Genomic DNA, 17,454 nt, shown 5'->3' with positions numbered 1-17,454 from the left:
CTGCGTTTATTGTAGGACGACGAGAAAATGTTGTAGCATTGTTGCTTATTTCCAGATATTTTGCCCTGAAAAGAACATGTGTGTGTCGAAGGACTATGACTTGGCAGCTTGCGAGCCAGAGATTACTGAATGCAATGAAACACAGGTAAGCGAAACCGATGCTATCTCACATGAAATACATTATAAATATACTGCAAGAAATGGGAGTGGAAAATCAGTTATTTCTCGTGTAATTATGCATTTAGAAAATATCTAGAAAATGAACAATAAGTAAAATCATGCAGTATTTTGTGTTTAACAATTAGAATGTTATAATATTCAACCAAAGGAGCATGGGTTCGAGCCCCGCTGGGGTCACGACCCTGCCTTCTCATATGACACTTGTACTGGGGTTTTCCAGGAAGCTGACTCGAAAGTTCAAATAAGCCTGAAGATTTCATAACAATCGAGCTGAAATAATTATAAACTAACTTTCATTGTTTTGCAGGAGTTTTGTCTTGACGAACATGGATATGGAACATGCGTTCGTGAAGGGGAATGCAAGATAAAGTCCATAAAATGTACCTCGTTTTTGTAGCCTGTATCATTCTTCATATTATTCTGATAATATAATAATTAAATAACAAGTTTTAAATGGTATACTAGTATTGTTCATCAAATATAAAAATTCGACAGTTAGTATTCACGTAGATATGTTGCTATTTACTGTAAAGACCGGTCAGAATTAAATCGAGTATCTTTTTGGCGTTCTCACAGAGTAAATCAAAAGACAATAGATACGGCATTCTCACAGACTCGAGTTAATCAAAAGACAATAGTCACGGCGTTCTCACAGACTCGAGTAAATAACACAAAACTCTACAACTGCTTATGTATGTATATGTAGACATATTCACATAAAAACATGCGCAGATACCAAAGTCAAAACATACACACTTGTAAGCGATAATGTGGCACACCCTTGAAGGGCAGCTCAAGCCGGTTAAATACTCGTAAACTCTCAATCTTAGTCCCCACCATGTCCCTTACCGAACTTGCATTTCGTACTGGTTGTGCCTTTACTACCAAAGGATCTTCAAATATTTTATATACAGAGTTTACAACTTTGTTCAAACATATTTTTTATAGACAAAAATATATGTCGTTTTTTACACTTTCCAGTACGAATGTTGACCGATGCTGATTATGGTCAGGTTATAAAGAATGAGGCAGCTGTAGTTGCTGATCTTGAACTACAGATTGCGGAAATTCTAGTGATCGATAAGGACACTATCAAAGAAGTTACACTCTTCCAAGGTATGTTAAACCATTATCCGGCGAAGTTGTCTACTATACCATCATATACAGATACGTTTCCCGTAAGCTCTCATATAAATCCTTACCTACGCTTAAGTTACGCATTGTTTTAAGTTTTCACCCCGCTTAGCTCAATAGAGAGAGCGCCGATCTACGCATCGCGGGGCCGTTAGTTCGATCCTCGGGCGGGCCGTATGTTCTCAGAGACGATTTGATAAAAGCTTTTGTGTCTGAAATCATTCGTCCTCCAAATCTGATTCATGTGGGGAAGTTGGCAGTTTCTTGCGGAGAACAGGTTTGTACTGGTATAGAATCCAGGAACACTTGTTCGGTTAACTGCCCGCCGTTTCATAACTGAACTACAGTTGAAAAACGGCGTTCAACCCAAACCAAAAACAAAAACAAACAAAAACCAAACTCTTTTGGCACTGCACGTAGTAACAGAGTAAATTTAATTGAAACTGCAGATTTAAAAAAGCGTCAATATTCACAGACTGATTGATTTTAAATACTTACATGCTTTATTATATATAAATGTTAAAGGTCCAATACTAAGGAAAGTGAACATTTTAATTTCTTTTAAAAAGCACAGAAACTATTTCATTTTATTGGAAAATGAAAGTTGGTATGTAGAAATTCGAGATAAATCGCAGTATATGTACAATTATTTTTCTATGAAGTATGAAGAAAGTTAAAAAGACCTGGGGGGTCATTCTGTCGATTCATTGAAATTTCAACATAATACACATACATTTCTTTGAGTTCCAAAGACCTTCTGTAAATTTTGACCTGCCAATCTTCATTATTTAGTGTCTTGCAGAAGTCTATGCACTGGCTATGAAAAAAATTGCCAACTCACTTTCCCTTAGTAATGGACCTTTAAAAAGGTCTGATGCTAAAAGATGCCTTTGTTTTACTACAATTCATTATGTATTGTGAAAATATTTTCTAAAGCGATCCGAATGGACATAATTTTTCTCTATGTTGGAACTGATCAGATCTTTGTTCTGAAAGTTATTTTTTACAGATGCAGACGCTTTTAGAATTATACCCTATATCATTTATCATTCTTGTAATATCTGTATTTTAGGATCGCTTGGAGTATTAGTCATACTATATTCCAGAGACCCCGCTGATCTTGCATCTATAATTGATACATTTGAGCAAAATGTCATGCAGTCCCAAGTGAAGCTTCTGATACTCGGACAGAGTTATACAGTTAGACCAGATTCCTTCAAAGTTACGGTTGACTTAGGTAGGGTTTTACTTCAGTTTTTACAATTAATAAAATTGCAAATGGCATGTATCAGTGTAAAAAGCAGAAGAACATCGTATTGCTTTGTTAAAACATATACTATAGTATGTGTAGTTACATTTTTATTTTAAAGAAGACATTTCTTGAACTATTAATAACAAGTAAATAAGAGTAGTTTCGTACACCAATGTTATTTTGTTATTTACATCAATGTTGTCTTGTTCTTGACATTGATGTTACCCTTATTTACTTGCATCAGTGTTACCCTTTTCTTACATTAATGTTATCCTGTTACTTACATCTATTTACCCTGTTGCTAACATGACTGCTACCCTGTTACTTAAGTAAATGTTATCCTTTATATTAGTGTTGCACTGTCCTTATATCATTTAGTTACATTAGTGTAATCAGTTTTTATCTAAATCTTACAAAAATGTTACCTTGTTACTGTCATAAATGCTACCCTGTTACTGTTACCCTATTACTTTCATGAATATTAACTTGCTATTAATCTAAACCTCAATTTAGTTTCTATTCACACATGTTGCCATAGCTTGAGAAAAGCACTTATTGCTTCAATCAATATATTTCCAGTTGTGCTCGTGCCAGAGTGTAGTACAACAGGCACGTGCATCGAATGCAGTGACCAGGAGGTAAGATTATGCCATCCCACTCGTGGAATAAATTCCTTTTAGGACTTGCATGAGCAAAATTTTGATGTTATACAGGGATGCAAAATTTTATTGTTTTATAAATATTTTGTATAGTATATGGTAGAGATTGCAGCTTGAATACTACATTTCATCTATAGTTACCGTACCAGTACACGCGCTGTATGGATTTCACGAAATCAAGACCACTGTTGAAACACCACTTCCCTTTATAAATTAATGTTACTGATCGTTCGAATAGGATGTCCATATTTTCAATTCGCATTTTGTTCGAAATGTATTCCATACTGTCTTTTATATTGCTGGTGTTATTCTCTCTGCTTTTCCCGTTTTATGATAAATAAAACTATTTCTTATTAGATGGTATTCAAAGAACATCTACATGACATTTTTACCATAGAGGTATTTTTTTCGGCGAGCTTCTTTGCGGCATGTGGCTCTAGTATTTGTTTCTATCATTATTGTTTTCAGTTGTTCTTCTCTTATATTTTTTTCTCATTTTCGTGAGGGGAGAACGACTGTTAAAATATGATACCAGATTTATATAATACTCTTAATGTATAACAACACACGTTCAAACGTACTTCCTTGAGAGTGGGTTTTGTCGGCTGTTGATAAAGAAATTCTGTTGACAAATAATGTAAAATTTACTACGCGGAAAATGCACTGAAATAACCCACGTCCTCTAACTTAAGATTGAGATGTAATTGATATCATGAAAGTCGCTAATTGTAGCTATTTCTAACATTCTCTGCTTTTGCTTTTTTTTTTCGCAGACTCAAACTCAGTGTTACAATCTTGGTACGGAGTTAGGTGTATGTGTCCCGAAACGGGTCTGCCGTTTGGAATGTACGTAACACTTATATCATGATTTAACTTAAAGTGTACTCCCAGTCAGTTAGCTGTTTATCAAAAAGACAGTTGCATCATTTTTGTTGTGTTTATGTTACACCGACACAATTATAGGTCATATGACGACTTTCCAGCTTTTCGGTGGAGTGGAAGACTTCAGGTGCCCCTCTGAACAATTTATGAGGCAGGGGTGGGCACCTGGGTTGGACCACCGACCTTCCATAAGTCAGCTGGATAGCTTCTTTGTATGAAAGATTTCTACAAATAAGGGAACTTCGAACTCTTAGCGATCTGAATTCAGCGACCATGACCGCTCGGCCGTGGATGCCCGGATATCACATACTGATATACTGTACAAATATTTATAGCGGACTGATATACAGTACAAATATTTATAGCGGACTGATATACTGTACAAATACTGATATACTGTACAAATATTTATAGCGGACTGATATACAGTACAAATATTTATAGCGGACTGATATACTGTACAAATATTTATAGCGGCAATATAAGTAATGTAAGGTAAAACGTATTAATTTCGATAAGAATGTTTGCTTTTTTTGATTTTACGCTTTTTTCAGTAAACGATACTATTCCTCAGTTTCATGAAATTCTTTTTAGATCATGTTGTTCGTTTTAATGTTACATGTACTCAGTAACTCCAATAAAATAAACCTGGAGCTAGAATGCATTTGATGCTGCACGTTATATTGCCTCTCAATAGCTAAACAGACTTCTTGATGCGCATGTGGTTGTTTTGTTTTTCTGCGTTACTGTAACCAAGCCCTCTTAACTTTTTATTTGACTCCATTGAAAAGGAGAGGGGTTTTTTTTTCTCGATAAAGTAAACATTTGGTTGCTTGACTCCGATATATGAATATAAAATAGGGAAAAAAAACAATGAAAAAGAACACCTTTTAATGTAATGTATTTATTACTCTGTACAGCTGCATGTCCAGTACCAGAGACTGACTCTGTGTCAACTTGTGTTTTTGAATGTGATCCTACAAAAGACAAGAAAAATTCAGATGGAAAACTGTGTTGCCCTATTGCCTGTGGTGGTGGTGTTTACGTGGATCCGCTTGAGTATTATGGTAAACGATATTTTATGTTTTAATGAGTAAAATATGCAATAAACTTTTTGGAAAGCACAAAAAAAATAAAATATCTGTATGTTAAAACCCTGCTTATAGCTGCTACCGATAGACGTATGGTTAATTTAATAGGATAGGCAAAAGATGAACTTGCAACCCTATGTTAAGGAGGTCTGTTTCATGTATAGAAAAAATGAACCGTGCCATGAGAAAACCAACATAGTGGCTTTGCGACCAGTATGGATCTAGACCAGCCTGCGCATCCGCGCAGTCTGGTCAGGATCCATGCTGTTTGCCAACAGTTTCACTAATTCCAATAGGCTTTGAAAACGAACAGCATGAATCCTGACCAGAATGCGCGGATGCATGCTGGTCGCAAAACCACTATGTTGGTTTTCTCATGGCACGGCTCAAATGATAATTCATAGGCAATGTACATATTTGACTTGATAAGGGTATTGCTCAAGTCAGCCTTTAGGATCATTTTATGTCTCCTTCATCCGTCCATCTTCCGTTCGGCCCTCCTTCGTCCACAGTTTTTTAAAGAAAATCTCCCCCTAAACCACCGAGCGTTTTCAACCAACCTTTACAGGAATGTTACCTAAATGCTTCAATTTCAGATTTCTTCATGGCAACCAAACGGATAAAACTCCGCAACCGCTAGTGCGATTTCAAAATCAGTTTACAGATCTGTCCCAGTGTTCCTAAAGGGACCCTCTGTCAGATTCCTTCAAATCATACTGTTTCGGTAAAAACATGGCCGCCACATGGCGGGGTTACTTGTCTCTCTGTGGATATATGAAAAACTTTGAAATATTTTGCTGACCTGACTTCGAAATAATTTCACAGCAATGATCTGGTCCTCTAACGAACTGCTTCAAGTGATTCTGATTTGTCTAAAACATGACCACCAGTTGGTGGGGATAATGTTCTCTGTATGGTTAGTAGTACATGGAAAGGAAAGTTTTTAGAACTTTTTCAAAATACGAGTACAAAATTCGGTATTCAGCTCATTCAGCACAATGACGATGGCGTCTCAAAGTTCCATGCGTCAAACGTTCACCGTTCCAAAGGAGTTCGCATGTAATAAATTGGTTAGAAAAACAGTAATAATGCTTTCCGCTATCTCTTGGATTTTGCTAGGCCGGATCACACACGGCGCAAATAACTCATGCAATCTAGGCCTGGCAAAATCCATTCGAGCCGAATACAACATTGCATGTTATAATAACCCTAACATATGTTAAAGCAAGTTAAATGAATTTGATTTTATTTCATTGAAGTTAATATCCAATGATAGATATATGTGTTAAAGATTTGCATAGTATATCTGTAAAGAGCATTCACCTTTCTTCTGTATCACAGTATGTCCAAAGGATGAGGACACAGGAGTTTGTTTAACAGACGCCGAAACACAATGTGAATCTGGAATGGTAAATATCGCATACGAATTCAAACCAAGCATACTTTTATATTGTTTAGTTGCGTTTTTCCAAATTATCTTATAATTTGGACTAGTTGTAACAACAGCAGTTATATGAAGTTTTATACTGAGTGTTGTTGTGTATAGAAGGTTCCTATGTTCTTGTACAACAGCGATCCGCTTAAGCACATGTTACGAACACTCGGTCACGACCAATCTGCTATTGCTTTGTTGCAGTCATTGCTATATATCACTTATGAAATTGCATTATTAAAATTAATTGAGATGTTCGACCTTTAAAACTGGTATTACACTTCGAATCACTTGCCCTTAATCGCTTAGGATTCGATACCTTGCGTGGGTGTAGGTTTCTTAAATTTGAGGGAGACAACCTGCTGGCTTGATGAAGGTTGTGGGTTCTACTAGGTGCCGGCTTATGCCTGAAATGCGGTTTTGAGAGATACCTTTGGCCTTTGACCACCGTTAAAAGCTCGAAACTCGACACATGACGTATACGTATGTCGGTGTTAAGTTAAACGCGATAAAAACAAAACAAAACAGCAAACTCCACTTTCAGTCCTGTCTGAGAAAAGTGAATATACTTGCTAATGGAGAAACCCAAACAGAGGAGCTTCTTAATTTACTTTTAAAAGAACTCTGATATAGCAAATGATAATTTTCTTCAAGTCCGTCACAAATGTGAAAATACGTTGCAGTGACTTTTCCGCATACACGGATCTATTTATACCGACAGTCAATGATGAACATCACGTCTGAAACCTAAAAAAAGAAAAGTTTCTTTCTCTGAAGTGATTACTGGAACATCATGCAACATTAAAAATTCACTGACTTATTAATATTGCCCAAAATGTTACTTTAAGCAAAGAAAAATAACCAGCACTAGTGAAACATGAAACGTTTTCCAATTACATTTTGGCGTTTGCTTTCACCTCCGCTTGTTACTACGCAACGCGATACTCGGAAGTGCCCGGATACGGTATCCGACCTCATCAGTTGATAGTTTCGGTTTGACAACTAAGGTTAGAGTAAGAATAATGTAAAAGTTCATTTAATCTGATTCTGTTAAGTCTAGAATACATCTCGTAAACACACAACATAACTTATTTGAACTATTTCATAGTTTTTAGTGTTCCATATAAATCAACAGTTAAGCTACTATTCAATTTTATTTTAAAGGACTGGTGCCCATTTTCCTTTACTTGCACAACGACAGAACAATGTGAAAAGCTTGCCTTGCAACATAATGTGGACGAAATCACACAATCTGGTAAATATTTTCTTGTAAAAATATGAAAACATTTACTAGTCATTATTACACCTAAACATACTATCTCCACGATGAGAGGTAAATATTTTCTCCGTTTCTGTTTCCACAATGGTTATATTCAATACGTTGACGGTATTTCCCCCTTTTCTGTATCCACGATGATGATTTTCCCTCCTATCTGTATCAAGATGATGGTATTCCCCTATGTATTCCCCGATTATATTCAAAGTGCATACAAAGGTGAAAATATTAATGGAAAGTACACTGTACTTAAAAGGCTTAAATCTATATAGCTTACTTTTTAAATTACCTGCCTTTATTTTATTACCCTCATTTTGGAGCAGAACGTTAAAACTATGGAAGGTGAAAATATTAATGGAAAGTACACTGTACTTAAAAAGCTTAAATCTATATAGCTTACTTTTTAAATTACCTGCCTTTATTTTATTACCCTCATTTTGGAGCAGAACGTTAAAACTATGGAAGGCAATTTGTTTTAACTTCACACAAAGACAGAGGCTTTTAAAAGCAAGTGCTATGTGTAAGAACCATAACTCTGCCTTACTTAGTGTTTTTTTTACCCATTCGAGACATAACTGCGTTTATAAAAGAGAATGTTTATTGAATATGCAGTTAAAGTGGGATAGTGCCGTGGTTCAAGACCATACCTTTTCCATACGTCCTGCTTTAAAAAAATATCTTCCTTAATTTTAGTCATAACGCGTTGCTCTAAAACTGTTGAAGCGATTTCGCTATTTTTTCCAAAGACAGAGGACATTGAGAAAAAGTGCTGTGGGGATGGTTGTGTGTTTAGAATATAGAACGGCAGCCATCAAAGCATTGTTTCGACACTTATTCTCATAATCAAACAATGTATTAATCTAAAGATTTAATTGCAGTATTCAAATTATACCGCGGTTGTAAATGAGATCCACATTTTATTGAAATTTTATGCTATTGATATAATTACGGTTCACATGTTATTCTGCTGATCTGTTGCGGTATATATAATATTTCAATGATGAAATTGTGGACACTAATTATTACGGTACATCTTCTTTCTCCAGATCTGTTCATGATTCGTTTCCCTATGATGGCTGACAACGGCAAAGGCTTCAACACTATTTTCAAACCAACGGTATCAGGATCCAGTCTGAAAGAAAAAGTGTCCAAGTTTGCAGATGTTATGAAACAAAAGCTGCAAGAAACATTAAGTAGTGTCACTGTAGAAAGTGTTGGAGCTTATCCCGAAGGAACTGGTATAAATTCAGACGAATATTTTATCAGTCCGATTACTCTTCTGTTTATATTTTTGGGAATTTAGCCACAGTAACCAAAACAGCCAGAGTAGCCAGAAGGATTAGGGTTTAGGGTTAGGGTTAGGGCTAGGTCTTGCTAAGTTCATGCACGTTCTGTTTATTGGATTTGATAACTACGTTATTTTTATATGTGCCTTGCAAATAATTCTTTAAACTGTGTTGATCCGTACTCTTTCTAAAGTGATTAAACACCCACTAAGGTGGAACTTCATAGTATATTTTAACAACGTTTTCAAATTATATAGTTTACATAAATCTTATATAGAAACCGCCACATTTACCATCTATGCAAGGATCTCTGTTGAATCCGAATCTGTCACTGCTGACGACATCTATGAGAAGATCAAAACTTTCGACATACCATCGCAACCTTCTATTGGCCTTGTTCGTGCGCCAGGAGATCCTCCCTCAGTTACCGCGATGTTAGGTATGTATGTTTTAAATTATGTTTTAACCCTCGTCCTGCTAAATTTCTTAAATGAATATGTCCATCTTTCAATTTGGACAGTACCTTAAACTGTTAAAAATGGTGCTTACCAAAAAGATACTGAGTTAATAGCGAACGGTGCAGATCTTGATCTAACTGCACGCATGTACAGGCTGATCAAGATCTACACTGGTCGCAAAGGCAGAATCAATCGTGTCCAGTATGTTAAGGGTAAATAGAAATTTAGTCGAGTGGTTGAGGTTGTTGATTTCGAATTAACATAACATAACATAACATAACATAACATTTTATCGTACCTCTCAGTGTCGGTTCAAAACCTCGCTTTGTGTGTAGAATTGTTTCATGTGACGAAGCCATCCAGCTTTCTTATGGAAGATCTGTGGTTCTACCCAGATGCTTGTCTAGGTCGTAATCAATGTCCGGAGGGTACATTGGGACTTATCAGAAAAAGTCGATGTGTGACCTAAATTGTATCACTGTGGCTCTTAACGAAACAAAATATCTAGAAATTTTCATCCGCTCTCCAAAGGTCGGCACCAGTATTGTGCAATATGCTGGCAATCGAACTTAGCTGGCTACCGAAGACGTGAACCAGCCTTGATGATATTAAGTGCCTGTCGTCGCACACTTTGCATCAAACTACTAGGCATCTTTACCTTTTTGCCACGTAAAGTGACAATGAGTGTTCAGTAACAGCCTGCACTCAATTTCCATCTTTAATTCATGTTAACAAATGAAAGATGTCCCGCTGAAATAAGATCAGTTGCAACAATGAATTATCACAATTTATTCTTTTTGTTTACTTATTTGAGTTTATATTTTAGGTAATGCAAATAAACAGATATTTATCGTACCGGAACCTATTGCTGCCAACATAGACTCGGAATTCGACCTGTTTTCAATAATACCAGATACATTCTTCACCTCTACACCCGTGAATGCTATACTGGACTGTAGTGAGAAGCAGGGCGTTCAAGTTGTAGCAGGTATGGAGTATATATCTTACCAGATCTACGTGTATAGCTGTTAGCTTGAAATCAGTCAATTGTTACAGCACATTTTTCGATTCCCCTGTGTAGAGAAGAAACTGATTAAGAGTTTAAGACCATTCCAATAGGAAAGTTAAGTCCATACACGCAATTGATTAAAATACTTATGTAACAGAGGAAGATTTTGAATAGTCAATTAAAGCTATCAATGATCTTCATTACCGATGGTATATTGTACTGTGGCATTGACCAATACAGCGTATTACCTATAAACCAAATTAGTTATTTTCTATGCAAAAGAGCCTGTAAGGTGTTTATACTCAATAAAGTTAAATTTACACAAAAAAAGCATTACCATGTCGACTGCTTAATAACTGAAGAAATAACATTGTTATTGTAATTATGCAAAAAAATACAAACATGAGATTATGTAACATTATAAAGATATCTATAACGTTTTCTACATGTTTCGTGCCGATTACTTATGCTTTTCATATGAAAACACCTACTTACATGTTGATACATTTTTAATTTTTCTTCATTCATTTTTTTATAATGAATTTAAAAATAACAAAAATATTAACATTTTTATTTCCATACTGAAAATCCTGCAGAATGATATTTTACATCAGTGCTATTATTCTTTTTTTTTTTTTTTAAAGAAATCAACAAGTTTGTATTTCAACAGGTGATGGTGTTGGTGCTGCGATTGACATAACAAGTGCACAAAAATTCGGCATAAGACATACACTGACAGACGTGGCGCTTGTAAAGTGCCAATTAACATCTGACAAGTTTAAAAATATTCCAGGTATGTAAATATGACGCATTTCAGTTTTATAGTTTTATACTTATTGGTAAATATTAAACAGCAGTATTGTTTAATGATTACAGCCTGTAAACTTATTCATTGCTTATTATTTCATGGCTCCATTAAGATATGACTAGACAAACTAAAGATCGCCGTCATTGTCAATGCTTGTTTTTACTGTATGTTTTTTCTGGCCTAATATTGGTTTTGTGATTTTATCGTTACTTGTATTATATCTTTAATAAATTGCGTTATTTCCAACAGTATGAATCTGCTGTTTACATCAGTGTTAACATTTCTACGAGTGGCCTATCCATTCTGTCCCATGTTTATTTTCTACAGAGGGCGCCGCTGTGTTTATTGGATTCGTTGCTGTACCAAAGCCAGTAGGTAAACTTAGCACTGTAACTGATCTAGATCTTACTGTGGATCACATTGAGACAGTAGAAGACTCGGGTTGTATAGCACTTCCTGAAAATCTCTTCACTTTAAAAGTTGAAGGTAAATATATACTGCTTGTGGAGTCGATAATGACACATTCCTACATTCCTTCAAAAATTGACAGTGTAGACGCTTATTTAAGTCAAAGATGGCGATATACTGTAAAATTGGAAAAAATCATATATTTTTTCGAGGCTAAAAGTTTGCTCTTTTAACTCTTTTAACAATTACAGCTAGGCCAGTAGGAAGAATGTTTTTGAGCTTATTTATATTCACCACCGGTGACCTATATGGACAATTTTTCCAGTAGAATTTCAGTACTTTTAGTGGGAGGATGTTACCATATACAGATGGCTCACTCGCAGGAGCTGGGGATCCAAGTCACGATCCCTGGCTTCGTAATCAAATAGTCATGTGAGATATATATGACGGTTTCTAACAATAATATTAATTTTGCAAGTTTGTTTTCACGAATGGCGACAATCAACACTGATAAATCCCTTCTAAAAATTTCGATTTTACTGCATCTCTGATCTAAAACAATGTCGTGGGAAAAAGCCAAAGTTTGAATGTATATGTATAAGCTAAACGTCGCTTCATGTTTCCATCTTGCAAAATTTGTTTTTTGCTCGTTCTAATAGATAACAGTTTACTGCTACCGCTTTTTTATAACAACGTACATTTTTATTGATAATATTCTGTAGTAAATCTATGTAAAAAGGATACTTTGCTAAAAGTACTTGTGACATAACTCATTTTTGGTAGAGTAAACTGTCACGCTAATATGATTACTCCCACCTGTAAAGTTACTGACTAATCACAGTTAAGAAAAACTGCTTTAGCCCCGCTCATTCTGCACGACCATTGTAAACCAGGAACCAGCTAACCCTGCTTCAGAGCAGAGTTCAGTTCCTCTATGTAACTAGTTACTAAAGTAGCCTTCGTTCAGGCCGTAGACTCATTCATAGTATATTCATAATATTTACTACATTTTACTTAATACTTTCTCACAGGCGATGATCTTTATGAGATGTTGTACAACTGGCCGGCAAAGATGACTGGATTGGGTGAAGTTTGGAGAGGTGATGTTATCAATGGAATACAATCGCTGCTCCTTAATTACCACATGTTAAGAGAAAGAGTCATAAATAACATTCGTGCAACTGTTGCAACTACTACTGACACCAGTGATAACTTCCGTGTGGCGAAATTGATATATAAAGGTATTGTATACAATGGTAGACAATTATACTGATGTACAGGAATAAATTCATCACTAAAGACGAACAGTTGCAATGACTGATTATAATATATTCGTTTGATATTACAGGAACGTGTACTCAGTAGAGTGAAGTAACAATTCTAAAACGGTTTTGATTATTTAATTCTGACACAAAATAAAGGATTGTATCAAACTTTTGTAAAAAAATTCTTTTATTTGTCTTTCATGGAGACATGTGCAATATGCGTTTGTATGTTATTCGTACGGAGACTCAACTCTCTGTTGATAGGATTGCTTTGAGTAAGCCTATGATCTAAGGTGTATAGACGATTGTTTTCAGTCTCCTCATGATCAAAAGGCCAAAAACATGAAGAATTATGTCTTACACATTGGTATCTAAAATGTAGGAAGCATCTTAACTATCAAACTACCATGAATACCATTATACAGAGTAAAAAAGTAAAAAGACAAAACAAAAAACAATCATTCCAATTTCAGATATTGTAACATTGTTATCACATCAAACGCTACGAGTAAAGAATTAAAAATAGAAATTTAGTTCATTAGAATTTCATGTGATTTTCTATACTGCATTCATGAAACAAAAATTGAGAATCAATTTACTTTAATTTAAAGATGAACCTCTGAAAGAAACTGCCGCCATAGACATACTGTCTTCAATAAATGATCTCAAGATTTGCATTAAAGAAGATTACAGCGGGACGTTTCATCTGGAGGTTCGTAGTACAACAACAGAAGGCAGAAAAGTGCAGGTTCCAATTAAGGTATGTCTGTTGGTATCAACAGGTTTCATATGTTTTCTTGTACTTTTTTTTTTGTTAAGCTCTCATGAGGTGTTTTTACCCAGACGTTCTAAAGCGGAGCTCCATTGTGTTCCTTCAAGTAGTTGGTTTGTCTTTGTTAGCTATTTGTTTAACTTTGTCTGTTTATGTGTTTTTTGTCTATCTGTTACACATACATACAATTGCGATTAGGGAGGCTGTGTCCTGGGATCGTGGCTAATTGTTAAATTCTGTTTGTTTGGTGCTCTGTACTTCCGAGAAATCTACCCTTACCTATTATCTTTTGTGTATTTGTCAATATTTTACACATACATACATTTGCGATTAGGGAGGTTGTGTCCTGGGATCGTGGCTAATTGTTTAACTCTGTCTGTTTTATGTGTATTTGTCTATCTTTTACACATACATACTATTGCGATTTGGTTGGCTGTGTCCTGGGATCGTGGCTAATTGTTTAACTCTGTCTGTTTTATGTGTATTTGTCTATCTTTTACACATACATACTATTGCGATTTGGTGGGTTGTGTCCTGGGATCGTGGCTTATTGTTTAACCTTGTCTGTTTTATGTGTATTTGTCTATCTTTTACACATACATACAACTGCGGTTAGGGAGGCTGTGTCCTGGGATCGTGGCTCATTATTTATCTATCTTTTGCACATACATACAGTTTCGATTCGTTACTATTGAAAATAGTTCATGCACTTTGTATTGACATATCACTTTTTTCTTTGACTTTGTGATTGTACAAACTAGTATATTTAGTACTTGTTTTCCTTCCGAAACTCAAACTAACAGCTCAAATAAAATATGAATAGCTTCAAATATACGTGGATCGTTCAGTAAATACAAAGGCTGATGCCATAACGTCAAAACTAGCCAATAAAACGTCTTGGGCTTGTATCATTTTGAACGATAGTGTATCTGCTACGTAAGTATCAATCTGAAATTGTTACCATGCAGTATCGTTGTACTGTGATCATTTATTTAAGTAAGGGGTATGCTGTGCGGCCGACGTCAGCGACGGCTTCCTAACGTAAGCTTTGTTAACATTTTTTTGTATTTTTAGTTCTATTAATGATATACTGAAGAACTTTTGTGATTAAAACTCAGTGAGAACAAAATTTCATTTTCAATAAGATATCACTCTTGGTTAGTGTACAACATACATTTAACTGCAGCATGTAGATATTGAATTTCTTCTGTCATTCATTTCATCTAAGGTATTTGTAATTTCATTATTATAGATAATTGATTGAGCTATTCTTTAAGACAAGTCAACTTAATCTCTTGTTTTCTCCATAATTCAAAAGTTTCTCTAGCTGTTTCCCCAGATTCTTATACAATTTAATGTTTTGCTCAGATTTCTAGATCTTTTATGACGTCATTTGTATGTAACAGTCCACGTATGACTGCCCTGGACAAAAAGTTATTTATTTTGAATTCGAATGATTGATTGACTTTAGATCTTATGGAGATATCACTTAAATATTATGAAGAATATATTCACGATTTTGATGTGATTTTCTCTCGCAAAAAGTTATGTTATTCTGTTTGCAGTTATTGAAGTATTTTACAGTTAAGACGTATAAATGTCGGCTGTGCCGCCAGCTTGTTTCTATGGTTTCATTTTTGATTATTATAGTTGCAAGCCGAGTTGTTACTGGTTAAATTGATATTGTGCATGAAGGGGACAAAGTTGTACTGCCAGTTTACAATTATTGGTCAACCCTGGTGTAAGTTTAAAAAGACTGGAGTAAAAAAGAAAGTATTGTGTTTTTCATTCTAACAGGTCAAACCGACCAACGATGCACCTGAATTGATTAGGAGAAATCTTCGAGACTTTTCATACCCCGCTGTACCGCCGTCGACAAGTACTGAAGACATCGTTATTCCCGAGTTTAGAGTTGGAATGTTAACATCTGTGCTTGCAGTAGACACGGATTCTTCTGAAGAGCTTGGAATCGCTCTTATTGGAGCTGCAGTAGCACGCACTAAAACAGCAGTTGGTATGAATACAATATTCTAGTTAAGTACCCTTTTGTGTAAGGACTAGTGCCATTTAGGTTAACAACTTGAAGTTGTTCTCTCAAAACTTAAAAACGTAAATTTGTGAAAAGCATTTTATCTTTGTTATTTAATATATTGACACGTTCTATTTTTAGCCAAAATAAAATTAAAAGTTGAATATTTGGAAGCACTGAGCATTTCAAGCATACCTTGTGTCACGCACTCACACGTATACTTATATTCAATCAATCCAATCAGTCAGCTGTCGGCACGACTAAAGTCATAAAGTCATCAATATAGATATATAACTTCATCAATCATGTTTCAAAGGTCATCAACATAGATTTGTGACTTAATGAGTCATGTTTCCTGAAGTCATTTTTACATATTTTTGACCGCTTAAGCCGGTGCTAGGGAGCGCGAGTGGCAGATTTCTATTCTGACCGAAGGGTGGCGAAAAAGCATATTAGAGAACGACAGTACAAGTGTGCGAAGTTGGCGCGAAGTTCGACATTTGACATTGGAATAGGGAACGACATTGGACATTCAAAGCGTGAAGTTGGCGAGAAGTTAAACATTCGGCATTGGACATTTGAAACAAGAACGACATTGGACATTCAAAGCGTGAAGTTGGCGAGAAGTTAATCATTCGGCATTGGACATTTGAAACAAGAACGACATTGGACATTTAAACCCAGAACGATATTGGACATTTGAATCCAGACCTACATTGGACATCTAAACCTAGAATGACACTGGACTTTCAAATGTCGTTTTGGCTTTGAATGTACAATGCCGTTCTCGGTTTAAATGTCCAATGTCGTTCTAGTGTTGAATCTTTAACATCTCGCCAACTTCACACACATTGATAGTATGCAATGGTTCTTATACACTAATTCATTTTCTTGTTTATTTCATATAAACAATTAAATCTTAAGACGTTAGTTTCAGTTCTTTAGAGCATTTCAATGATATAAATATCATATATAGCCAGTTAGTATAACATGTCTTCTTATCAAAAATAAGAAAATATTAAGATGTTATATTACATATAGGAAAAACAAAACCTTCTGATTATGCTTCCATTAAATTTGCTGATTAGCAATTACATGTATGTAGATATTTTCTCACTGAATGATACTAAAACCGAGAAATTCACAATGGAAGTGGTGTAAATATCTTTTCTGAATACGATAAATAATTAATCGTATATGCCTCAAATACCATATTTTATCAACATGGAATTACATTTTGGACTACTTTACACGTGACATTAAGAAGTCACTTCCTGTTTGGTGTAAACAGACGTAATCGCACGGATATTACTGATTGTCATAATGGGTCTAAACCTTAGAGGTAGTAGGCTGAATAGTCTGCTCTGAAGTAGTATTGGAATTGTTTTTCCCACATTTAAAAGTCAAGCCTATGTGTATGTTTGTTCGAAATAATAATGTGAAATGAAACCTTGTTTAATGTCTTTATTATCTGGCAAGTATTTCTGCCTTTGCGACCAGTGCAGATCAAGAT

The 17,454-nt window shown here is 35.3% G+C and overlaps 1 protein-coding gene across 1 annotated transcript in view; it reads left to right on the top strand.

Moving 5' to 3' along the window:
• LOC123548613 (uncharacterized) overlaps nucleotides 1–17,454 on the top strand; it is a 119,040-nt gene that overhangs the window by 41,081 nt on the left and 60,505 nt on the right. The window contains exons 25-41 of the mRNA XM_053546894.1: nucleotides 56–145; nucleotides 488–560; nucleotides 1,162–1,296; nucleotides 2,387–2,551; nucleotides 3,146–3,204; nucleotides 3,999–4,071; nucleotides 5,028–5,174; nucleotides 6,540–6,607; nucleotides 7,795–7,885; nucleotides 8,953–9,144; nucleotides 9,470–9,631; nucleotides 10,477–10,638; nucleotides 11,330–11,452; nucleotides 11,795–11,953; nucleotides 12,907–13,116; nucleotides 13,752–13,900; nucleotides 15,710–15,926. Of these exons, the coding sequence (XP_053402869.1) occupies nucleotides 56–145; nucleotides 488–560; nucleotides 1,162–1,296; nucleotides 2,387–2,551; nucleotides 3,146–3,204; nucleotides 3,999–4,071; nucleotides 5,028–5,174; nucleotides 6,540–6,607; nucleotides 7,795–7,885; nucleotides 8,953–9,144; nucleotides 9,470–9,631; nucleotides 10,477–10,638; nucleotides 11,330–11,452; nucleotides 11,795–11,953; nucleotides 12,907–13,116; nucleotides 13,752–13,900; nucleotides 15,710–15,926 (2,275 nt within the window). The remainder of the gene's footprint in view (nucleotides 1–55; nucleotides 146–487; nucleotides 561–1,161; nucleotides 1,297–2,386; nucleotides 2,552–3,145; nucleotides 3,205–3,998; nucleotides 4,072–5,027; nucleotides 5,175–6,539; nucleotides 6,608–7,794; nucleotides 7,886–8,952; nucleotides 9,145–9,469; nucleotides 9,632–10,476; nucleotides 10,639–11,329; nucleotides 11,453–11,794; nucleotides 11,954–12,906; nucleotides 13,117–13,751; nucleotides 13,901–15,709; nucleotides 15,927–17,454) is intronic.

This window comes from Mercenaria mercenaria, chromosome 6 (genome assembly GCF_021730395.1).
Source record: "Mercenaria mercenaria strain notata chromosome 6, MADL_Memer_1, whole genome shotgun sequence".
Lineage (NCBI taxonomy): Eukaryota > Metazoa > Mollusca > Bivalvia > Venerida > Veneridae > Mercenaria > Mercenaria mercenaria.
The sequence above is the reverse complement of the archived record's forward strand: the minus strand, read 5'-3'. Positions and strand labels throughout refer to the sequence as shown.